This window comes from Salminus brasiliensis, chromosome 8, assembly GCF_030463535.1.
Source record: "Salminus brasiliensis chromosome 8, fSalBra1.hap2, whole genome shotgun sequence".
NCBI lineage: Eukaryota > Metazoa > Chordata > Actinopteri > Characiformes > Bryconidae > Salminus > Salminus brasiliensis.
The window spans coordinates 16459734-16484576 of NC_132885.1; the positions used below are offsets into that span (position 1 = coordinate 16459734).

The window sequence follows — 24843 nt, forward strand, 5'->3', positions numbered from 1 at the left end:
ATTATAATAACTTTTGAACAAATGTTTTTGTTGATATTAGAACCGGAGGTGCTTTTCTAAAAATGCTAAAGATTAGTCCGTAAGCTGTATATTTCAGTTATTTCAATTATTTGCTGCAATTAAGCGTAGTGCCAGTTACAGAGCAAGTAACTCCTAGAATCATCAGTTTGGATCAATTTGCCTTCTCTCTTAAAATGTATTGGCTTACTACTGTGTAGTTTATTGCTGCATTCTTTTTGCTTTTCTAAGTATCATCTATTTACGAATCATTTAGTTAAACAGGTAAATTTGTACGGTCATTGTTATGTGCTTTACTTGCATGAATGATTGATTCTCTGAGAGAATTAGACCAATGTTTAAATCATGTCTCAGTTGAATTCTTGCAGTTGAACATGTTACACTTTGATTCTCAGCCAGGAGGCAGCGAGTTTGTTTCTGGTGTTTGTTAAACTCGGGCCTCACTGCGGAAAAAGGATGTGATTATTATTGTGTTGGCAGTAAACTTGTAACTTGGTGAAAGTTATGTATAAAGTATCATAAATTAATAAGATGTTGTAATAAATCTTTTAATATCTCTTTAAATCTAGTTCATGGTCGTGGAGCTTTTTTGTGCCTTTTGTTATTAGATGTTTTTCATCATTTGTCTGCTGCTCTTTTTCTGTGGGTTTTCATGCAAAAGGCTTCATCTGGTACAGTCTGCCATCTAGTGGTGGAACAGAACACTGACACAAGCTCAGTGGTGCTGGTACTTAATGGTGAAGATGTCTCTTTTCCAGTCATTTTCAGCAACAGTATCTGCTTTCAACAAGTATTAGAACTTTCAACATTCAGGCAAGAAACCTTAACTGTTCAATTTAATATGTAGTCATTTTTCTTCTATACAGTATCAGTTAATAACCATAATACATATCATACCATGCAAAGCCATGTCGTGAAATAAAGTAATATTGTAAGATTAGAAGTTACACAAGCCACATTTTGTTTTCCTCTGAATATCCAATGAAAAAACATGTATCTCCAGAATGGTGACTTTATAAAATATGACAAAAATGTTCTTAACTTTAAATGGATATATAATATGATAGTACCCAAGTAATTTAGAGCATTCCTATTGGTCTGTTTGCCCAGAATTATTGACACAGTGAACAGGGCAGCTACAGGGTTCATTAACTATGTTCTTACCTGTAGAGAAAACTAAAAATGGACAAAAATGGAGATATGTGATTTTTGTTGAACAGCAGCCATAAGTATCCTGTTGCCTTTTAATATACCTGAGGTCTGATAGCTTTATAAATGGTCAGTTCAATTGTGTACATTGGATTCAATCAAAAAAATCCTGCTTTATGTAACACCATCCAGTAAAACCTCAACATCTGGCCTTACAAGGGCTTATTCTTCTAAGGTTTAGCTGAAGATGCATAATAACATTGGGTTTTGTTTATCAGGCATCTCAGAGAAAACATACTGATCTAAGATTGAATTCAGTGAACCCTAAACTGATCCCAGATCTGCATTCTAACTCTAAGAAGTTTGATAAATATGGACCATTGTTCCATAATATTCATACACATTATTGCTTTACACTATATATACCATTCAGTGTACAATATACAGTGTTTGTGAAAGTTCAGATGGCATTCAACATGACCTTTGTCAGGTCACTCTTCTGTTTAATGCGCAGCTGGCAGCTCTATGGCATCAATGGCATCACTTTGTTGATAGGTTCCCGTATGGGAGCTTGTGGTGTTCATTCCAGAATTCCGATCTGACAAGGGTATTCCCGCACACATGGCACAGGAGATGCTCTTATCCCTTGAATAAAGCAGCGTCAAAGCATCTGCCTGCATCCTCTTCCTCAGAACACAACCCATCCGAGCAAACAGGCCCAAAATTGCCAGAATAGCAAGAGCGTTGACCCCACTGAAGTACAAGATGATAGTTTGAGGCTCGGGGGTGGACATTTCCTCAGGCTTTGTGATGATACCCAGGCAAAGATCCCTGGAAGCCACCTGGCACACCTTCTCATCCATCACGCTCTCCACACAGACGAGGTACGCCGTTGAGGGCCGCAAATCGCACAGGTTACAGGCTGTGCCCTGTTTAACGTTGACGAAGCGGCTGAAGCGAGCATGTGTGTGAAAATGGTCGTACATGACTCTGAAGTGGACGTTCTGGACAGCGTTTTTGGCCAGAGTCCATTTTATGAGAGCTGAGCTGGAAGTGACTGTCACAGCAGAGATGTTGAGAATGACCAGCTGGTTGTAAGAGCATGCGTCACTGGCTGTGCTCTCCTCTGTGGCTGGGCTCGCCTTATGTCTGGTTGAGTTAGGGGACCTAGCAACTAGTTCTGCTGTTGGTGTGTTTTGAGGGACCAACACTCCCCCTGCTGACCCATCCTGGTACTGTGTTGATTCTACAGCTTTGCCTGTCGCTGTGCGCTTGATCAGGAGTTGTGGAGCGGTCCTGCCCACTCTTCTGTGAGTGTGGGATCTGTCACCATCATGACAGGTTTGTCTGGTCACCCGTGAGCCGCTGCCTGAGTGGGTAGGCTTTGATTGAACACTGGTGCGTGCTCTGCTGCGTGGGCCGCCACCGCTGCGGATCAGTGGGCCCCTGATAGTGTGGAGGTACTGACCTTTCAGACGTTCTGGATGAGAGCACTTCACAATGACGAGGCCATTTCTGCCTGACTCTAGCCAGCTCTTCAGGCTCAGCAATCTGCAGTCACACTTCCACACGTTCCCCGTCAAGTCCAAGGACCGTAGCCGAGTGCCGGATCCGAACACCTGTGGTTTTAGGTGAAAGAGCCTGTTGTTGTTTAGTCTCAGACTTCTCAGGCGGGATAAACCACTGAAAGTGAAGTCGTCCAGGGCTGAAATGGCATTGTCGCTGAGGTCGATATCTCTGAGCTCTCTGCAATATTGAAACGTGGCTTTCTTTATCTCGGAAATGTGATTTCCTTTCAATTTTAGAACCTCCAGTTTGCGTAACCCTTTGAATGCAGAAGGATGTATCCGAGAGAGCCTATTGTGGCTTAAAGAAAGCACCTTGAGGTTTCCCAAGTCCTTCAGATCTGGTTCTCTGAGCTCAGTCAAGAGATTGCCATCAAGCACAAGTTCGGTGAGAGAAGAAAGTGGGCTGAAAATTCTGTCAGAGAAGCTTGATAACATGTTGCCTGACAGATTCAACCTCTGTAGTCTCTGCAGTCCTTTGAATGAATTCTTCGCCAATGACTTGATTAGCACTTCTTCTGAGAGTAGAATCTCCAGCGATTTTAGAGCGCCTGGTTTCGGAGTTGATTTCAGAGTGCTGCTGCTGAGCTGTAGTGTGTCGTCCTGCACACCATTCAGTTCACTGGTGTTTATCATCACCAGTTCAGAGGGGAGATCATGACAGTTCAATGCTGAGTTGTTGTCGTAACCTACATGAAGATCTGTGAGGTCCCTCAGACGATACAATGACCCATAGTTAATGAACCTGATTGAATTTGATTGAAAATCCCAAACTCTCAAATTTGTATACAGATGAAGACCAGATGGACGGATGCAGTCAACAAGGTTGCCAGCCAGCCTGAGGTGTTTTGATGACCGAAGCCGAAGTATGTGAGATAATCCTGAATTTACGCAAAATAGCTCCCCTTTCCTGCATTCGCAGAGTGTGGGACACATACCCACAACCGTACCATAAAGGCTCAAGTGAAAAAGACTGTAAAAAATGTAGATCCTCACCATTTTGAAAGTCTGTGAGTAGATCCTTGTTTATCCCCTTGGACAATAAACCCTAAACAGGACTGTTTCTGTAGTCAGGAAAGGCTTGTGTACCAGTCATTTCCTTTCTGGAGCCGAGTTTTTGAGATTTTATCCTTGATCCCTGCAAACAAACAAGAGATTCACCATCCTGTACATGACTGAAGGTGGTTGCTGTTGTTGCTGGGAAAGTTTCTGCAGTGAGTACTTTAGATCGTTGTGTTTCGGTTCAACTTAGAGTTAGTGTTTCTTTACAATCTGCATTTTTATTTATATTTTTTTTTATTTTGTTTTTTGGGATGTTCTTGGATGTTCTGTGGAGATGGCCACTGCTGGATTATATAAAGGAATATATATGGATTATATTAAATAGCAAAGCACTTTTGTAAGTCGCTCTGGAGAAGAGCGTCTGCTAAATGCCTTGAATGTAATGTAAATGTAAAGGAAACAGCCACCACCATGAACATTGGTCTAAAAGTACTGCATTTGTTCAATAACTACTGTACATTACTCATGTACACAGTAGCATGTAAAAACACACCTGGTGAAAAGTCCTGTTACTGTATAGATCAGTGAGTGGAAGACATGCTGATCTCCTAGAGTGAACAAAACAGAAAGGAGCACCATGCAAATGTTTGGGCACCCCGAAAGATTCTTAAGACAAGACAACCATATTCACCATTTGTGACACAGATGGAATTTGACTTCCACCTATAACCCATCTGTGCAGTGAACACACACATACACACCAGTGAAACACACAGAGTTGGTAGTGAACACACATGCCCGGAGCGGTGGGCAGCCGTTACTGCAGCTCCCTGGGAGTAGAGAGGTTGAAGGATCTTGCTCAAGTCAAGGGCCCAACAGTGGCAGCTTGCAGAGCCCGGGTATCAAACCCACAACCCTGTAATCAATAACCCGGACCTCTAACCACCCCATTTGAGGTCTCGGGTATGTGGCCCAGTCCCATTACTTGCATGTACGCCCTCACTAGCGCCTGCTAGGTGTGCAAAGCTGTGGGATGTCCAATTTTTAAAAAACTGACCAAGAAGGGTGCTCACATGCGCCCCCCTGTGCATCAGATTATACTTTTGTGAAGGCATTTACCCATGTTCCATTGCAATCATCACATGAACCAATCAGGAAAATGGAGAAAATTATCTTTTTCTTTATCAAAATTGAAATGGGTTTGTGGGTCACATATCCGAATATTGGGAAATTAGGAGAAAAGGTACTGTTTAAGTAGTTGTAGAGATCCTAATGTTTTTTTCTTATCATTGAATGAAATCTGCCACTGACCAGTTATCCATTTTAGCAGCATCACAGTGAAAATAGCAGCAGCTGTTAAACCCAGAATGTGGCAACTGCAGTATTTGATGTATAAGCAGGTGATAAGACGTAAGGAGGAGTGTCCCAATTCTGCTCTAAACTCTTAAACACTCTTGACAACTTCATAAAAGTGTATTTAAAAAAAAAAAAAGGGCTTAGGGCAAGAATTGAGAGATTGAGGGTCATGTTTTACCAAGGTTGTGTTAATTAGCTTGTTAGGGTTATGCCTTGTTCACAATCATCATTAGGAAAGAGCAGGTTATGCAAATTTCAAAGCTTTATAAATACTCTGACTCCTCAAGCCTTGTCCCTGCAATCAGCAGACATGGGCTCCTCCAAGCAGCTGCCTAGTACTCTGAAAGTAAATTAATTGATGCCCACAAATCCTGCTGTTTTCTAGACTCATAACGCAATAAAGAAATGGCAGTTAAATGGAACAATAGAGGTCAAGTTGCAGTCTCGAAGACCAAGAAACTTTCAGAGTCTGCTTGTAAAGTTGCTAGAAAAGCAAATAAAAGTCCTTGTTTCTCTGCAAAAGCGACCTTCGGGGAGATTTAGCGGACTCTGGAGTGGGGCTGCACTGTTCTACTGTGCAGTGGCACATGCACAAATATGACCTTTATGGAAGAGTCAGTTGAAGATATCCTTTCCTGCATCCTTACCACAATATAATATTCAGCACCAGATGTTCCTGGCTCTGGAAAGTTTAAAAACCTCTGGTGTAGTGTATTATTTGTCTGCCTGTTATTTGAAGACGATTCTATTGTATCAAATTACAGACTGGGCCATAACCTTCTCACTAAAGTTTAAGAGACAATTGTGCCATGAAATATATACATGCTAGTTATGTGTCCAAGAAATCACATCACATGCATTTCAAGGAAGGCTTTCACTGGCCTCTCGCAGAGTATTGTTAAACAGGGGAAATGAGTGTTCAACAACAAAGTGTTGTAACGAGACGCACGTCTCCATGCCCCAAACACACACTTGCTGCTGGGCTGCTATTGTCTCAGCTTCCTGTTAGTGTGGACACTCACTTATGCGTCTGTCAACGCAGAGCCGCCATCTGGAGAGAACAAAACAGAGAGTTTAACTTTAGGAAATATTCCCATTTCATTGACTGAATACATCAAAATATAAGAGTATTTACTGCTTTACTTGAGTATTTGCCAAAACAACATGTATGAATACTGCAAAGCCTATCCCATACACCTCCTCTTATTATGTTACACTGCTTACTGCTTACTACTGGTCTTTCTGAAGGCAGGTTGAAGCATTATACAAGTAACAGAAGAAAAGAGGTCATGTCAGGACAATGTGTTAGGTAATGTGGCACAGTGCTAGTGTATAATGCGTGCATTGGTGTTGTGTAATAAAGGACAGTGTTTCGATTATGCTGCACAGAGTGTCAAATGTATTAGGTAATGGTACAGTGCATTATGCAATATGGGACATAGATGAGAATATGTGTGTCATGTGCGAATGTGGGACATACATCTATTATAGTCTATTATAGTCTTTGTCCCGCTGACATGACTATTTATGATCCTAATTATATCACATCCCTTCCTAATATTTACAATTCCAGAATTCACTCCATGTATTTCCAAAACTTTGTGGACACCTGTTTACCTGTTTCTTCTGAAATCAAGGCCATTAATAGGAAGTTTATCCCTCTTCGATGAGGTAACAGCCTCTGGGAAGACTTTTGGAACATTGCTGTGAAGATTTGATTACACGCGAGTCACAGGAGCATTAGTGAGTTGAGGTATTAATATTGGCTGATTAGTTCTGCCACTCCAGCTCGTCCCAAAGGTACTGGATAGAGCTCCATGACTTCGGTCTTCACTTGGCCTTGGTCATGGTGACCTCGGGCTCATGTGCGGCTGCTCCAGAGCGTCCCATTCAAATGGCAATGCTTTACTGTAAGATCAAGCAAGCTATGTGTGCCTTGAGTGTAATAACCTGTGAGATAACCTCAAAGCATCTGTTTTGTCTGGATTTGGACATACCCTAGTATGTGTGTGTGTGTGTGTGTGTATGTGTATGTGTCTATATTCATTAGCTGTTTTTTTGATAGTCACAGTGGTTGAATGCTAGGAATCTGGGTAAAAACATAGCCTGTTCTGCTAAACCTGTCGCATAGCTTTTGACCAGCATAGTTTTCATAATAGACTAAATGTGGGTAAGCCGGTCATAAAGGACGAGGTGTGGTCAAGCTGGTTGTCCAGCTTGGTCATGCAGATTGTTCATGCTGGTAGACCAGTTCAACCATCAATCAGAATCAAACACAGCCTATGCTGGTAAGCCTGTTGCTTAGCTCTTGACCAGCCTAGCATACATTTCATTGGAGTTTAATAGACCAGATGGTCTGCCCAACTTGACCAAGCTGGTTTACAAGCTGGTCATAATGGTTGGTGGACCAAACGCAAACACCCCCTGTGCTAGTCAAGAGCTAAACTGGCCAACCAGCTGAACCAGTTTGACCAGCTTGTGGGTTAGTCAGCTGTTCCCGTTAACGTAGCATCGTTTCCGTGGCGCGCGCCGCCGTCTCCATAGTAACGCGCCATGAAGAGGCTGCAGTCCCCGAGGAGAAGCGGAGCTCGCGGTCATGTGCTCTCACAAGATGGCGACTTCAATACAGGGATACAGAGTGAGTCGGAGCTTCCAGGGATTGCACATCGTTAGCTAACCCTGTCTAAAAATTAACTCTCGCGGGCGGGCGTCTTGTCGTCCAACGATAGCGCCCTGTTGGAGGCGTTTGGGGTTCAGAGAGCGTTCAGACGGCAGACACGTTAATTCGCCGCTGGCTGTGAGCTCGTGCAGCGAGCCTGGCTGAAATTGATGTGGCTGGATGGACTCAGTGGGGCTCAAACTTTAGCTTTGTGCAGCCACAAGATGGGCGGTGGAGCTGAATTATCAACCTAGGATATAGACAGAGAGTTCGGGTTCATCTAATCGACATATATATATTTTATTTGTTTTGTGTCCACACAGGCTGTCTGGTGAGTTCGACGTTTTTGGGATATCTCTGAATGAAAGGGGGAGAACTTGCAGCTGCAGTGCACACAGCTTTGTCCATCGGAATTACAGCACTAACATGGCCATCCTTGTGTTCGGTAAGTTGCACGATGTGTGTCTAGTTATGTGTAGATGGTCTGCAAAGCGTGCAATGAAGGGTCCGTGTTTTGCTGGAGACTAGCAGAGCCCCTCAGGGCGTGTAGGCTTCAAGTCACCATGGAGGGAATCAACAATGGAGTGTCCATGGGAGTCTGGCTGTGTGTGTGTGTGTGTGTGTGTGTGTGTGTAGCACAGCCAACAGGTTAGCTAGCCTACACGTGTCGTTTCTCCACGAATAAGCTAACGTGACTTCAAATAACCCAGCTTCTTATTTGCATTGTCCGTTCCACCTTAAATGCCTCAGGCGCCAGACTGGAACTGCTGCACCATTTAAGGTGGACCGGAAAATTCGCACGAGAAGCCAGCGTCTGCCTCCCACTGAGCCGCAGCAGACTAGTCAGTCGGCTTATTGGCATGCTGAGGCAACTCATACCCTCAATGACTTTCTCTAGCAGCGCCTAAAACGTCTGAATGATCGGAAGGAAGAAAGTGTGTATCTTTCATTTCTCCCCTTCAGGCACTTCCACTCAGCTTGAGCTGTTTTGTTCGTCCAGGGTTTGAAGTGGCAGCAGGGAAAGAGGGGGACAATTGGCGTTGTCATGCTGTGGTCACTTCAAATGCTAGCTGAGTAGAGATCAGTTGTTTCTGTACATATTAGTTACACTTGAGTGGCAGTAAGTTTTAGTGTGCTCTTGCTTAAAGCCCTGCACTGGATCTGGAAGCAAAGCAAGAAAAGCATGGATGCCTCAGACACTTGTTGGCAAAATGATTAGTCATGGAGAGGAAGTCTTCTTCCCCTGGAGCTCTTATCTGTGGGATGGGGGAGCAGCCATTTTCTATCAATAATTAATGCTGAATCATAGGGGGAGTACAATTGACGGAGGGGCAGGGGAACTGCTAGGAGTGGGAGATAAATCCTAATTTGGCATGTACTGCCAACATCTTCACAACTGCATTAGTGTCTGCCACAGTATCTTCCTTCCTGTAGTTGGTATTCTAGCACATGTGGTTGGTTATAAGGTTCTGTGATAAGACCTATCGTGCTGCCTCAGATGTTGGATTATTAGATTAGCTTTGTTTTTGTTGCATGCTGCCGTATTATGCGGTGGCGTCATGCCTTCACTTGAAAAAAGGAAACCTTTCTATTGGTATATTTGAGGACTTCAAAACCATAGCTCACTGGATGCGTTCGCCTCGCAGCCTTTTACAAATTTTATGGGGTTTCTGGAAAGGAAAAGTTTGTGTTTTTAGTGCTGTAAATAAAAAAAAGCAAAGGAAACTGTCACCGATTCAAACTCTCAGGAACTTCCTTCCCTGTCCAGAAGGGATTGAGTAGCTAAAGAAAGAGAGGGAGAACAAGCCTGTAGTGTTGTGAAGAAGGGCCAGGTTTTTGAGAGGGCTTGTGCCGTTTTGTCCAAAACCTCTCCCCTCCAGGGGCCTATTGTTCTGGCAGTGCTTACACTGGGACATTTCTGCAGGGTTTTCCTGCCTGCAGCCCTTCATTAAGCTCATTGAAAGCCAGCAGGTAGCCTATATTCATGTCTGCACTCTCAGATTCATGAATGAATATTGTTCTGGTTTCTGTCTGAACTTCTGATTGGGCAGGCTTTATATTGTTACATGAAATAATACTAAGGTAATAAGGAAGATGTTGACAAAAAGCACATAAAAAGGGCCAGCCTAACCATGTAAAATAAATAGCAATTAATACCGACTGACTACTATTTTTCAGGCGATGTCACTTCTTGTTTGACACACTCCTTGTCTTCACCAGTTTCTTTTTTGTAACATTTGAGGTTTTATTTTCTGTTTGAGTTGACTTGTATCATATTGCAATGGCCAAAGTATACCAAATTGTACATAGGGGTGTTAGCTAATGCAAGCGCTCAATTACTCGTGTTTGCCTCCATCAGTGCCAAAATCGGTTGCCTGTAATTGCATGAACTCTCGATATGCACAGACATAAATTTTCTGGGCCAATATGACAACCAGTAAAAATAAACATGTAATTGAAATCCAAGAAAAAATTGTTTTCAACAAATCACTAGACCAAATGAATGATTACACATATGGTAATGCTTATACTCACATATCAGAACTATTTACTCCACTATCCACTGCTCTGCATGTCCAAGAACTGCCTACCATGTTAGGATAAGGCTGTTTAACTGACATGCAAAGTGTGTAGGGTGGATGATTTCCATAAGACCGCACTAATACTAAAACACCATCAATTCTTCATGGCATGGGTTTAACAAGATGATGGAAATACTTATTTGAGCTTCTGGTCCATGTTGACCTGATTGTGTCCCACAGTTCCTCAGATGTTTCTGGAGCACTTTCATTCTGTGAATTTCCCATTCTACCACATCCCAAAGCTGTTCTGCAGGATTTAGATCTGATGACTGGGAACACCACTAAAGTCATTGTCATCTTCATGAAACCAGTTTCAGATGGCTTTTGCTTTATAAAGGGGTGCATCATCATGCTGTAAGTGGGTGTTAAAAATGGGTAAGCTATGGTCATGAAGGAATGCACGTGGTCAGCAACAGTAAACAGTACACAAATGGGCACCCAAAAGGCTGTGCCATTCACATGATTAATGACAATCAGGCCACGTTCCGGTCTTTCACTGTCCGGTTTCGGTGTGTCTACACCCACTGCTGCCTCAGCTTTCTGTACTTGGCTGACCGATGTGGAACTAGACCTGGTCCTCTGCTGTTGTAGCTCATCTGCCTTAGCGTTCAGGATGTTGTGCATTTCGAGATGCTTTGCTGCTGACTACAATTGTACGGTGTGGTTATCCTAGTCACCATAGCTAACGATCATTTAATGGTTGATGTGAACATTACCTAAAACTGCATGATTTTCTACATTGCACTACTGCCACACGATGCTGCAAATGGAATTATTATATTTCTTTATGGGGTATAAATTACTGTGCTTAACATCCAGGTACCTTTCTTACAGTAGGTGGACAGTATTTTCACTTCTGTAGCTAGCTTGGTGTATTGGTAAATTTATTATAATTTTATTAGATTTTATTATAATTATAATATTTCTTACTATATAAAGTTATGTTAAGTTCTGTTCTGCCTGTATTTTGTATGGTTGGCTGTCTATTAAACTCAGGCTGCTCAAAAATGTACATTTACATTTCTCAAAAGCTTTTGAAGAATTGTGACAATTCAATTGGTGTGGCACAACAGATAAAACCACTAGCAGCTAGTGAGCTATTACACCATGTGGGAGACCAGGGTTCAATTCCCAGTCTGGGTGACTATCCTGTGCTACACCAATAAGAGTCCCTGGGCAAGACTCCTAACACTACATTGGCCCACCTCTGTAATACAAGTTACCTTGTAAGTCGCTCTGGATAAGAGCGTCTGCTAAATGCCATAAATGTAAATGTAAATATTAAAAAGGTCTCTGATTTTATACATAGAACTGTGAGTGTGCTGTAAGCTCCACTAGAGGGTGTGCTTTCTTTACTAATACTGTTGTAGCAACTGTAACAGAGTTCATGCAAGGTAACCAGTAAAGCAACTGCTGCACAGAGACTTGTTTTGCTTCTCTGTATGTGCTTATTTTCATATTGATTTGAATGCACGCTCATGTTGGTGCTCATCAGCTGAATGAACCTGAATGGCCTTTGATTTCTTTGACAGATAATGATGAATACAGACCACCAGTATGGAAGTCTTACTGTGAGTATAACTTTGGAAATTATAAGAGTTTGTGTGTGTTGTATCCTTTAAATGAAGGTGATTTTGGCCTGTGTTTTGTGTTTGATAAATTCCTGTTGATTTTATGATGGTTCTGTTTGCAAGTAAATGCAGAACTGTAGTTAAGGTTAGTGAATGTGTAGAATTTTTATTAAGAGTTAAATTACAAAAGCAAAAGATTACTATTTGCATGTTGTCACATTTTGTCATTTAAGCAGTGTATTACAACAGTAACTTGTGCACGATTGTTTGTCCACACAGGTGGTCCTCTAGCTATAGATAAAAGCACCCGGTTATGAATTAACACACAAGCAGGTGCACACAGTATGTGAATTATTTTTGTCCACATTATAGCTTCAAAATGTGGCCACTGTCACTAGGAAATGCCCTTTAGCAAATCTACTTTATGCTATAAAAAATACTGTGTTTACTGTTACATTGCTGGTTACGTTGAGTTGCCACACAAGCTGTAATGTTGAGCTGGCTCATTATGCCTCTATAAATTCATTTAGAATAAATCATCATGCTGATGTTCCCCTGCCGTTTGATCATCTGTCAGTTTTGCACCCCCTGTTGACACATTCTGAAATTTTCTGTGTACCAGTCTGTTGGTGTCTTATATCACCATGAAGGAATTTGCGATTCACTGATCTCCTAATAAATCAGTTTATTGTGCAGTCTGGATCCTTTTTTTTTTTCCTTTTTTTTTTTCTTCTTTGTATTATCCCTGTGCTACATTGATTTCACGTCCACACAGCACATCTTTTGATCTCTGTTTTTGTTATAGTGTATCAGCTCCAGCAGGAGGCGCCACACCCCCGGCGGGTCACTTGCACTTGTGAGGTGAGCACATAAACAAGCGCAGAATTTCTTTGTTGGCATGTGTTTTGAAATGGTCATGATCATCCTTTACTAATTCACTATTGATTCACTTCTGAGAAATTCAGTAATGTCTGAATATATACTTGTTGTTCAGTCTGTGTCGTATATTGGATATTCACATTTTCAAAATGTCCTGCAGCACTCCTTCTCAGATGTCTAGGGATGGTTGATTAAGATTGGTGTGATTTAGGTCAGCATGATTCTTACTTAAAATGGAAGACTGTGTTTATATTAGCGTAGTTGGGAGTTTGGTACATGGAAAGGCCAAAGCTTGAATTTCAAACACTGTCTCCTGCTTTAGAAAAATCCAATATAACCAAACAGAGCTGTAAAACATGTCAGTTTCAAGGTGAAATCCTTTTAGGCTAAACACTTATAGCTATGACAAGCTGACAAGGTTAAGACGTGAATCCAGCAACTTAAAATACTAAATAAATGTTTTGGATGGTATCATTGAAAAAAATAAAAATATTTTTTTGTCTTAGAATTAAGGTCACTTACCTTCTTACCTTGTGAAATTTCAAACATATACCGGTTCAGACATAATTAAAAATGGCTATTACAGCCATATAAATAACTTTGCTATAAAATACTATGGAGTATTTAATATAAATAACAAATGTTGCAAACAATCTTGTTTTTTAAAAAACAAACCACACAGGAACCAACATCTTTTAAATCTTAATCAGAAATCTTTCATTCAGAAGGAATCTGTAGAGAGCCTTTTGTAAGGATACACATTTAGAATGTGTGTGTGTGTTTAAGTACTCGACAGTAGGCGGCAGCGATGCAGAGCTCATGGAGAAAATGCTGGCTATTGCAGTGGTGTGCCTATCATCATGGTCAGCCTGCTACTGTTGTGGTGGTTCTTCCAGCTCTGCTAAGACCTGCAAAATTGACTCCGTCCTTAAATTGAATTTGATTAAGAAGCAAATCCAGATCCCCCGCCTTTTTATTTATTTTTATTTTTATTTATCATTTCTGTTTTAATTAGGTGAAGGTCTAGGCTGTTTTTGTCCTGTCCCTAAGCTGCAGTATAAACAGTGTGAAAGATCCCCAACACAAAACCCGCACTGCCCCCCTTTTGATTCTAACCAGCAGAACCAAATTAGTCAGGCGGATAGGAGCATTAATTAAGGAAAGCGTAAGGTAATGCTTTTGAATTATTCATCTGTATTATCATTATAGTGTCTGTCTGACAGTGCTGTAGGTTGGAGAGGATGGTTGCCCCCAGTTGGTTACACGTTTACAGACCAGGCAGAAATGCTCCCCTGGGGAAACGGCAATCCTAATGGCACCTCTTGGCTCTTCAGAATAAAATTGCAGCAGCGAACGATCATTGTCGTACATAACTTGCTTGGAATATTACCATTTCTTGTTGATTTGGGACAGCTTGCTGTAGCGTAGTTCCTTCTGTGTACTGCCAGTGCAGTGGAGTTTCAATAGAGTCTCGTCCAGCTCAGCGTGAGGTGGACCAAAACAAAGAGGGAAGAATTGTTTGAGGAGAGGTTGAGCTGCTGACCGAGCTATTGTCTCCCCTGCTGTTAGTATAATTTACCTGCCATTACACACACACACTTGCACAGCTCCTAGCGCTCCATCTCGGTGCACTTAATTAGTGAAGTATTAACATGCAGAGAGTATTTACATGAGCTCTAAATTCAAGTGGTTGCTAGATGTTTGCCTGTTGTTTTTCTTCTCTCCTTCTGAGGTCATTAAGGTTTCTTTTTCATCCCTTTTTGTTGTGCTGGAGGACAATTTTTAACGCTGGAGGCTTGTGAATAAAAGCCTGTTATTGAAAAGCACATTTTCCCCTGGGCAGAGGGGTTGCATGGATGTGGCAGGAGATTTAACCCTGTATAATCCCCACAAACTGGGCCAAAAAACCCTGATTTACATCTCATTCAGATTATGCTAATATTGTCACCAGCATCCCATAGCAAGCCTTCAATGTGTTCAGTGTGAACACCCTCGCTTTGTGCTTTTCTGTGCAAGCCCTACGCATCCACTGTCTCTCATGTACCCCTCAGACGGGTTATTATGCAAATATTGTGAGTCTTCCGTGATGCGGACTGTTCAGAAAATAGCCTTTAAGGCCACTGAAGCAATATATTTGCTGTGTATTTTAGAGTAATTGGCTGCAATTATGGATGCATTTATTTCCATTACTGTGCCCGCTGACTGAGCCCTATTCGTCATGCATGATCTGCCCTCCGGTCCTGCATACGTTTAACAGCATTAGCCTGAGAGGCTGCAGTCCGAAGAGTTGGTAAACAGATACTTCACTAGAAATCAGGGCTCTTCATGTCAGCAGGTTTGTGTTGACCGTTTTATGTGGAGTGTTTGGAAGGTTAGGCGACCCGCATAGCTAGTTTTGTTCAGTAGAAGAAAAGCTAGAAAGCTTTTCTGTGTTTAATTTTGTAGCTTTAGATAAACATTAGAGCTGCAGTAGAATAAATTACCAGGTTCTTCAACAGTGTTCTTCACCCGAAGGGAATGATGTGTTTGAAAGCAGTTAGGGATGTCATGATAGCAGAATTTTGGTAATCGATACAAATGAAACACTAAAATTCAGTAATTCTCAAAATTTGAATACCACAAAAAACATCTTCCCAGTAACAAGTGTGGGGTGGAGCTTTTTGTAATAGATTATCTTCTCAAGTAAAAAAAAATTGTATAATACAATATTGTAACATTAAAATCCATAACAAATCAGTGTTGTGGTGGCATGATGGCATTTCTACTGCAGTGCCCAGCTGCCTGAAATATGGGGGGGAAAAATGCCTATAGCTTAGGTGTAATAACAATACCAAATATTTAAATGACAAATACCACCATGAAAGCCCTCAAGTATTTAACCAAATCAATTGTTAGGAAACTCTCTCATTATGGCAAAGCATTAGAATAAGAACAACACTGACCTGTACCTTATCAAGTCCAGCATTGGCATATTACCATGAAGTGTGATGTAGGGATAATTATATGTCTGTAACGGCTTCCTTGTATAAAGACTCCGTGGTCTTTTGACCATGGAACCAAACTGGGCTAAAAGTAGGCGAACACTGCGCTTCTAGTAGGTAATCAGAGCAGTCAAATAACCAGAGCTCGGCGCTTCTAGGTATTAGTAGGTCAAAACGGCGCAGTGCTAGTAGTGTTAAGAAAACCGCAGAGGCTGCTACCCAAACAATGCGTTAGTGTCCCTGTTTACAGATCTAGGTGTCTGTGTTTGAGGCTTAGATAAACAAGTTAAGGTGTTTCCTCTTGTTGTTCTTCTTCCCCCTACATATATGTAGATCTTTTTGTGTTGTCCCCGTCAGTTCTGGAGAAATCGTACTCCGTATGATTTGCTGCGGTAATTTCATTTTCTTCTGGTACCTTTTTATGGTTTTAGAATTTTGCTATCATCTTGGTACCAAAGCATCGTTTCCCATGACTTCCCCACTAGCAATGAGTATAGTGTATTATCTATTATTGTTAAATCAAGGTATTGCAATAAATTCGTGGCTATAGTGTATTCATCTCAGAAACACTATATGGGTTAGCATGTAATAGTTTACATGCAAAGATTGGTAGCGGACAGTGGTTCATTTTGTGTTGTTTAAGTGCTCAATAGCGGTGTTGTACTCCGTCTGCAGTAAAAACTCAACTTTTCTCTTTCTCATTTTATGCATGTGATGGTATGTTTTTTTTTGTTTTTTTTATACTGTGATAGTTGTACCGTATCGCCGTGTTCTTGTCAATACACAGCCCTAGTAAAGGATGTGTAAATGCACCTTGAAGGGAGAATCTGTGAGCCATTCATACATTGACTGTCTTTTTGTTTTTCCAGCGCTTGTAGGTCATCACCAGGTGCTGTATTAGCACTCCCAACCCCCACTGTGCAAGAGCAATGGGGCGACACAAGCTGTAGTCCTCTGTGGCCTTTCTGCATTGTATCCGATTTACACCACTCCAGTCATGTATTAACAGTACAAGTACACCTCACACGTGTTTATACACCAATCCACTTTAATGTCATCGTAATGACCCCCACCTCAGCCTCTGAATGTTTATACCTGCACCAGCAGGCAGACCATTTTTCTCAGTATCCTACCATAAGAGTAGCAGCTGTTGTAATGCCCCCAGAGCTATTGTTTGTCCAAATCCTTAAGTACTTAAGTTGACTTCGTTATGAGGTCTAATCAGTGTGGATGTCCGTGTTGCCTGGAACTCTGCCCCATAATCACAGTGAAGCTGTGGAGCTGCAGGTAGGGCTTTTAGGCTTTAGGCTTTGTTTGTCTTGTGGATTGGTAATGGGATTATTTCTCTAGGTTGATGACTGTGGACTTTAATCTATTCTTTGTTTGTCTTTAAAATACATGTATGCATTTATTTCAGAAGTCATGTAAGCATCTGTTTTTTTATGCAGTCCTGTACAGTAGTAACCTGCCAGGCATTTTCTGATATGGTAAAGGGTCTTTTAATTAAAGTTCAAAATCCGCTGCAACATTGGTTGATGAAGTGTCCAGTGTCATGTACTGTGTTTTCTTATTAGTTGCTGTATTGCTGAGGTGCTGTGTTTTCATGATTGAAAGCCACAGCGCTGCATTGTTTGGTGTGTGGGTTTTTCCACAGACGCACCTGGTTTATCTTCTGAAGGGTTTGTTAATAAGGTGATATGTGGAGTGTGCAGAGTCAGATACTTCAGGGAGTTCGGTTTCTACTGAACTATTGATTAGCATTTTGTGAATAGTAACCAGACTGAAGTAGTGGCTGATTATCCCAACAACACAGGAATCTAAGCTCCAAATCACTACCAAGGGGATTGTTTCAGGCTGGGTATCTGTTTGAGAAAATTACATTAAGTCTATTTTACTGGGATGTACACCCTTAAAGGAATACTTTGGCAAAATGGATGATTTATCACTTACTCCAGGTGCAGTACGTCTGCCAGGACCTGTTTGATACCTGATGTTTGCTTCCTTCATTTAGCACAGGGTAATAACAAAAACTGACTTGGACTGTCCCAAACCCATCGCTGTAAATTTGTGCCAAAGTGCCTCTCACCTGCTGAAATCGCAACTAGGTTTTATTTGTTTAGCACAGATAAATGCATTATATGGACAAAAGTATTGGGACACCTGCTCATTTATTGTTTCTTCTGAAATCAAGAATATTAAAGAGTTTATTGTTGACTAACTGTTTCTGCTGTCCAGGGAAGGTTTTCTGCTGGATTTCGAAGCACTGCTGTAAGGATTTACTTTCATTTGGCGACGAGTGTTTCTGAGGTCAGGATGTTGGATGATAACTCGTCTTAAAAGTATTTGATGGAGCGCCATCATTTGACAGAGCACCGTTCTACTACTTTTCAGCTTTATGCCCCTGTAGCCCATTCCTGGCATTTCTTATGCAGTTACCAATAGGTTCATGTTTATCTGCTCAAGAAAGTCTGTACTTCTTAACAGGGACTGGACAAGCTGTGCGTGTGTGCATTTGCACATCTGTGTCAGCAGTGGCTGCCACTTGGAGTAGATGTATGCATTTAGTAGAAGGAGCGTCCACAAACATTTCAAGTGCATTACAAGTGTATCCCCAAAGCATGCAGCGTATCTCTGCAGCTGAGATTTATTTTTGAGACGGTGGGCAAGGGGCAGTCCAGGCCATCTTCGTTGGTAGGCTGTATTGTATATTTCAGTGTTCTCAGTTCTTGTGACGTGCTACTGTGGAGTTTGTTCATTATTAATCAGAGCTAAGGGCTGCCACTGTACAGAGTTCTTCTTATGGTCCAGTAACCATTTAGGCTAGTGCCCTTCTACCAGATCATCACACACACGTGCACACACACACAAGCCTGAGAGTTATAACTGATTAAGCTCTTATGAGAAGTTGTGTGAGATTATTAGGGTTTTTCCCCCTAATCTTGTGCAAGCAGAGGGGATGTGGGGAGTAATGGGGAGTCTGAGAGTGTGCACAGAAACAATGAGTGAATAAGCAAGCGAGAGAATTCAGCAGTCCCCTTGAGCGATCACAGTATGACCCATTTTAGAAAGTCCTTCAGGCTTGAACCCTCTTCATCCCGCTGCTCCTCTGTGCATAGAGCAGATTTCTTTTACACTCTTTAATGCTCTGTTCCTCAAGCTTCAAATACAGTCTACAGAAAGCCATCTCCAGTATCCAGCTCTCTGTGTTTGTGTCATTACCATGCTTGCTTTTAGTAGTTTCGGATTTCCCATCATTGCAACTTCTCCATTTCACATCCGTTTTTTCCAATTTTCTCCCAAATTTAGCAATTTCCAATTACCACCAACTATCTAGGACTCCTCACATCACTTGGTGCCACCAGCACTGGGATAATGAAGGCTAGCATGCAAGTTCTCAAGGTCATATGAAGACGCTTCTTTTTGAATTCCTGCTAAGGCAACATTGTTTGATAGCTGAACATGCTTGAAAGAGAATGCTAACCTCCAGTTTGGTAGCCATCATGTCCATGAGGTCAATTTGTACTCTTAGACGGCTTTTTTTTGATGGTTGACTGACCGATACTTATGCCGCTATATTACACACATACACTGTGCAAATGTCCTCAAGCTAACAAATTGACAACATGATTTGTTTGGTTAATTGTTACAGTCTTAAAAAAAATAAACAAAAATACTTGTAAAGTATCCAGATGACAATATGAATTTGATTGGGGTGGCTGTGTACTGTAGGCTAATTTATTTTATGTTTTTCTATTCGGTCAGGCATCTATGAAGTAATATGTATGATGTTAACTATATATTGTTTTAAATTATGCTGCTGTTTTGTAGGATGTCTATAATATGGTAGCTGGCCTTAGTGTCATAATATACAGTGCCATTCACAATGTTGTCTATTTAATTTACCAGTATAGTCCACAGTATCATTTTTGTAAGTGGTTTGGTTGCACAGTGGTTCAATTATCAGTTGTTGACAAAGGGTATTTTACATTTGAGTTTTCATACATAAACCCTAATGTTTGGCTTTTAAAGGTTTTTGTGATTTTGCTCAGGTGAGTTTAACTGCTTCATTAGTATAGGTAATAGGTCATTCAGCATCTGCTCTTGACTTTAGGCTTCTGGTCAATATGAGGACTAGTGTCAGTGACCGTCAAGGAAACCATTATAAGGCTGAGGAGCAATAACAAGACCGTAAAAGACAGCAGTTAAGCCTTATGCTTATCTAAAATATCTCAGATAAAATGCCTGTTTACTGTTTTGCTGTGTACTCCAGTCTTAAGTAGCTTTCCTAGCTGTGTTTCTACACAAGAGCACAGCGCGCACACACAAACACAGTAACCTGTCACTGTGCAGCATGGATACGTATTAACCCCTTACAGCTTGAAAACCATTGTTTCTTCTTCTGCGTGTGCAATTCTTCCTTGACCCCCCCACACACACACAATTTTTACATTTATTTTCCACCACAATGCACAGAATAAATTGTGGTATCCAAATAATATAGAGTAGAAAAGTTTGTTATTGAAGACATACAGCATACAGATGAGAAATCAGATTTACACTGCATCTATTGTGTTTATCCCTGGCCAAGGGGTCGTGTGAGGTTTCTTTTTTTTTTATTGAAAGCATGCAAATGTCTTTCAGCATAAACTCCCCAGAGCTTTGTAGAGCAGCCATGTAACCCCCCCCCCCCCCATTCCTTTGGAAAACACACATACAGCATTTTCATGTACCTTACTCTCATTTTCTCCAATTCTTTCTGCCTTTTCTGTTCCCCCGCAGAATAGTAAGACAAAGTGGAGTAAGGGTGTGTGTATGCATGTGTATTAGAGGGGGAGGGAAGACTGGTGACTGTGTTGTGAATACAGAGAAGGCAGTACTCTGTGCATCTGCAAATGAGCCAATATCATTTTAATCTGCACTTGTTCCCTATTCATGTGCTTTCTGATGATCGCAACCTCACAATCAACTCAAGGTTAAACGACTGGGCTTGCTGTTTTGGGTTTTCTTATGCTAATGTGGTAATACCCCATTTACAGTGGAAGCCTGCTCTGTGGATGCCTATCATACATTATATATGACCGTCTGCTCTCCTTTTGTTTAGCAGCCCTCGCTTATAGAGGGATACAGAAAACACTGGCTTCTTTTAAATACACACATTTGTAGGGTTTATTTATTTATTTTTAATTTGAGCAATTTTCCGTTTATCAAACTTAGCACTTAGTGTTTGGTGGATTATTTCTTTGTTGTAACAGTGCTTCTTGGCCGTAAATCTTTTTTTATTTTTCCTTGTAAATTGTGCCACATTTGTAAGGATTTGTGGGGTGAGCAGCAGAGCTGAGTATGTGGGTTGCGCCCATGAAAAATTTGGCAAATTCTCTCTTCCAATGCCAAATGGCTTATTCTGCCATTAAATCATTTGATGGACTGAATGATTGAAGTTTGTAGAAACTATCAATTTAATGGAAATTTAACAATTTATTCATTTAACAAACAGGAGCCTCAGTAGTGTGTGGAAGAACCATACACATGCTGGCCATCAGCCTGCTAACACACTGCTCTGGGATAGTATCCCATCCTTCAACCATCATTTGTCGTAAGTCAGCCAACGTGGTTGTGTTGGTCACTCTGGCACGAACAGCACGCCCAAGCTGATACAACAAGTGTTTTAATGGGGTTGAGGTCAGGACAGCTGGCAGGCCATTCCGTCCACCTCCTCACCTAAAGATGTTACTCTGTCGGTGCAACAATCATCACCACACTTTGACCCTAAAATGCAACTCCCATAAGCAGAATCTGGACTCCTTGCTGAACCAAACGTTCCTCCCCATGTTCAGGTTCCAGTGCACATGTTGCCGACACCAGCACAAACGGGCCTGACTGTGAAGGGCAGTCATGGCAGGCCTCCTGACGGCCCGATGAGACCGTAGATTGGCTATCGTCCAGAAAACCTTGAATGCAAATTTGTAGAAGACAGGCATCTGATTGGCAGCACCCGGGGGTACCAGAAGCTCAAAAGAAGTGGCAACAGCAAACTAAACTGTTTCTGTTAATACTACTAATTAAAACTTGCAAATCATGGAAGCATCCTTGCTGGCAATTAAATGCATTGTATCTTCAAAAAAACCCTTCTTAACTTGAACAGACCAATAGAAATGCTCCAAAATGACTTTCATCATAAACTTTTGATTCAATGTCGAATTATGTGGAAAAAGTGAGAATTTACAAAATAAACACGCTAGGCTTTTGTGTGACAAAGAGGATGTGCTTCATTTGTATAGCAACTTTTCAACCAGAGGTTTGTGTTTGTAGAAAAGGAGTGAATACAGTAGCAGTGTATGTGTGTGTTCATCACTGGCCATGTTAATACTTTGCTATTTGATTAGATGATATAGGTTGACTGTGTTTGATTTGTATTGTTTTTTTTATTTTTTTTCCCCTTTTCCTTATAGGTTGAGAACAGGCCGAAGTACTATGGACGGGAGTGAGTTTTAGTGTTTTTTGTTTGTTTTTTTGGTATTTATTTATTTTTACAACATCATAAACAGCTCTGCCTAATGTAATGAAATGCAAATAATTCTCTTCCTCAGGTACCACGGCATGATCTCCAGAGAGGAAGCAGATCAGCTGCTGAGTGTGGCAGAGGGAAGTTACCTCATTAGAGAGAGTCAGAGACAACCTGGGACCTACACTTTAGCCTTACGGTCTGTTAACTTCCTCTTTTAATCTGTCTATTCATACGCTTTCGTTCTTTTACTTTTTATGACTGTCGTTTACACACCCCTGTTCACAGTCTTAGGCTTTTCTCCTTTACTCAGTGACTCTTACTGAAGATAAACAGTCCAAGTCTATTTTAAGGTTTCTCCCCCACCATCCTGAAGGCAAACCAGTCAGAGCCATCTAATTCTATCCCTTGTCTTGAATGTAGGTGATGTAATGCTGCATGTGGATGGCTTTATCTTACCCATTGAAACAAGCCAGACTGGCCTCAGGATTTGAGCAACATTAACAAAAGATTAGCGCATTCACTATGTAGTATTGGGCATATATATAATTATATTATGTTATATTATAATTTGTTTTTATATATTCCACACCTCCCTGACATTTGGATCACTATCTTATTGGCTCACTAGCAGTTTCTATAATGAGATGTTCTGGACTGATTTATTTAGTTTAGTAAAGACTTTACTTGTTTAATATCTAATAATCCAGTCTGACTCCCCTCTGTGACCATTCAGCTCCCAGTTCCTTTGTGTAGCGCTACACCCTCTGGGCTGATATACGTAATTTACATCACTAGTCAACAAACAACATTTTATAGTAAGGATGTATGATTTAGTTTTCTGTAGCGTGTGTATTAGCATTAGCATTAGAGTTGAACTCCACTCGATCATGAACACGCTGTTCAGTGGTGGTTTTCCCGCTGGTTCAAATCCAGGTCATGCTGCTAGCCATCAGCACATTTACATTTAAGGCATTTAGCACACGCTATTATCCAGAGCGACTTACAAAAGTCTTTTGCTATTTACTTAAGAATAACCTCAGCTAGTTTGAATAGGCTAAAATTTAAAGATGCCTCTAAGTTAAGACACTACTAAACACAAGTCAATAAGTGGACCACTCTGCTATTCGCCCAACACACAGCAGCTAGCCATCGGCAGCTGAGGCCCCACAAATGGCCTTGCTCTCTTCTGGGTGGGTAGATCCCGCATTGCTTCAGTGCGGTGCTGGCCGTTACTGGCGTCTGCAGGCTGGTGCCCGGTGATTGCGGGCATGAGAGGGGCCGTGTGTTGGTCCGCCCTCACTAGTGTTGGGGGCATTGCGGGTACGTACAGGTTGGGTAATTGGCGGTCCAAATTGGAAACGAAATGGGCGAAAAATCTGATAAAAAAAAAAAAAAAGCTTCCTGGGACATGTATTCTGTAGCATATCCATATCATAAATATATACATTAAAAGATTTAATATTGGCATTGATCCAGAATTGACACGTCAGTCCATTCCTAGTATACATATCTAGTATAAGTGTCCAGCATCATTACCTGGGACCTCTTCACCTTGTGGCTGAATGCAGTCACAGCAGTACTTCCATATGTAGTTGACAGTACAGAACAGTAGAGGCTGTTCCTGCAGTAAAGATTGAAAAAAAAAAAAATTAATATCTTTTGATTTAGAAAGAAATATTGGAGAAGGTGGGGTCTACAGACCTTTGGATATGGAGTGTACATCTGTGTGTAAATGGGTGCCCTGGCAGAAGCAGAGATTGAGAAAAGAGTGAGACTTTAAACCCTCTCTTAAATTTAGCCGTTGCCTGCTCACCTGCTGATACACTGAGCACGTGGGACACTCGTGCCCCGGCGCTCCACCCCCTGTCCATGCCCTCTCTCTCTCTCTCTCTCTCTCTCTCTCTCTCTCTCTCTCTCTCTCTCTCTCTCACTCTCACTCTCACTCTGTCTTGCTTTCTTTTTCTTTCGCAGTCAGTATGATGTAACCAAATACTTCCCTATTACAGTATTACGCTGTTTTGTTGTACGGAGGGGGACTTTTAGTGTATTATACGGCAAATGCAGTAATTGGCTGATAATTACTTTAATAACTTTAATTTATTACCACCCACCACAACAGATATGATCATTCGAGGCACAGACTCCACAACACCACAAGATCCTATGGTATCTGGTACCAAGACATTAGCAGCAGATCCTTTAAATCCTGCAGGAGATGTTCTGACCCAGTCGTCTAGGCTCTTGTCAGAGTGGCTCGGATTCGTACACTTGACCGTTTTTCCTGCTTTTAACGGATTACCTTTAACAACTGATTGTTTACTTGCTGCCTGTATATGAGATGCCGCTGTAGATGAAAATAATCAGTGTTTTTCACTTTACCTGTCAGTGGTAATATTGTTATAGCTGATCGTTGCATGTCTCTATGATTTACAGCATATAAAGTGTTAACTGACTAATTGTGTGCGTATGAGTAATTATAGAAGACATATCTGTTGAGTTCAAAATTAGTATCCTCTTGGCCTTGAGCGATAAGGTTATTCCTCATCAATATTCAATTACCTGATCAATTTCACATA

The 24843-nt window shown here is 41.3% G+C and overlaps 2 protein-coding genes across 2 annotated transcripts in view; one reads left to right on the plus strand and one right to left on the minus strand.

The window, feature by feature from the left end:
• Nucleotides 1-1670: 1670 nt before the first annotated feature.
• LOC140561291 (uncharacterized) lies at nt 1671-3731 on the minus strand. The gene has a single exon (XM_072686391.1). It carries the CDS (start codon nt 3729-3731, stop codon nt 1671-1673), a length of 2061 nt encoding a protein of 686 aa, XP_072542492.1.
• A 3912-nt stretch (nt 3732-7643) lies between these two features.
• Nucleotides 7644-24843, plus strand: part of chn1 (chimerin 1) — a 47617-nt gene continuing 30417 nt past the window's right edge. Inside the window, exons 1-6 of the mRNA XM_072685823.1 lie at nt 7644-7728; nt 8073-8194; nt 11864-11902; nt 12708-12763; nt 22212-22243; nt 22350-22463. Of these exons, the coding sequence (XP_072541924.1) occupies nt 8176-8194; nt 11864-11902; nt 12708-12763; nt 22212-22243; nt 22350-22463 (260 nt within the window). The 5' untranslated portion in view covers nt 7644-7728; nt 8073-8175. The remainder of the gene's footprint in view (nt 7729-8072; nt 8195-11863; nt 11903-12707; nt 12764-22211; nt 22244-22349; nt 22464-24843) is intronic.